The following is a 735-nucleotide window of genomic DNA, read 5'->3' on the forward strand; positions in this document are numbered from 1 at the left end:
AAAATTTTTTGATAAATTTAAAATATAAAGGGTGCAAAATCAGCTTGAACATCCCCTAAAGCCCAAATTTTCTTAACTTTGATAAGCAGGTAAAATTGAAAAAGCTAATACCCAGAGCCCAATTTTAATTTTCCTTTACTTTGAGGGGCATTATAAGATTCAAGGCCCTTTTTAAATTTTCCTTAAAATTGGGTTCTGATAATTTATCCCACATATTTTGGGGAAAAAAAATTTTGGTTGAATGTCTGGGTAAATCTTGATACATCTATGCATTTAATGTGTTTACAAAATACTACATAATTTCCTAATATACAGCCCCGTCAAGATTCCTAAATAAATGTACTTTGTCTGCGTGATGTTGACGGCCGACTTAATTCATGCTATTAATGACTAGGACAGAAAAAATGAACATGAAACGTAATATGACCTGGAATATTAATACGTAACGTTTGGGAAAGCAGCGGGACGGTTTTGAAAAATTGTAAAAAAAAAAAAGGAAAAAGAAAGTCAGAATCGTAGCATGCTCTTGAGTAAAAAAAAATGTACAGTAGGTTTCTTGGAAATAAAAAAAAAAAAAGGGGAAATGAAAACCACAAAAGCTTTCAAAATTTGACCCTTTTTTTCAGATGCTGGGGGGGGGTTAAAAACTTAAAGGTATTTTGGATCCGGGGAAAGGCCCGGGGACTATCCGTCATATCGGTGAGACAAACTAAGTCTTAGATTACGTCATACTTA

The 735-nt window shown here is 33.3% G+C and overlaps 1 protein-coding gene across 1 annotated transcript in view; it reads left to right on the forward strand.

Annotated features, from left to right (window-relative positions):
• LOC119589362 (PDF receptor-like) overlaps window positions 1-735 on the forward strand; it is a gene marked incomplete in the record, with an annotated part of 41,885 nt that overhangs the window by 32,213 nt on the left and 8,937 nt on the right. Inside the window, 1 exon segment of the mRNA XM_037937979.1 lies at window positions 684-699. Within this exon segment, the coding sequence (XP_037793907.1) occupies window positions 684-699 (16 nt within the window).

Source organism: Penaeus monodon, chromosome 25 (assembly GCF_015228065.2).
Source record: "Penaeus monodon isolate SGIC_2016 chromosome 25, NSTDA_Pmon_1, whole genome shotgun sequence".
NCBI lineage: Eukaryota > Metazoa > Arthropoda > Malacostraca > Decapoda > Penaeidae > Penaeus > Penaeus monodon.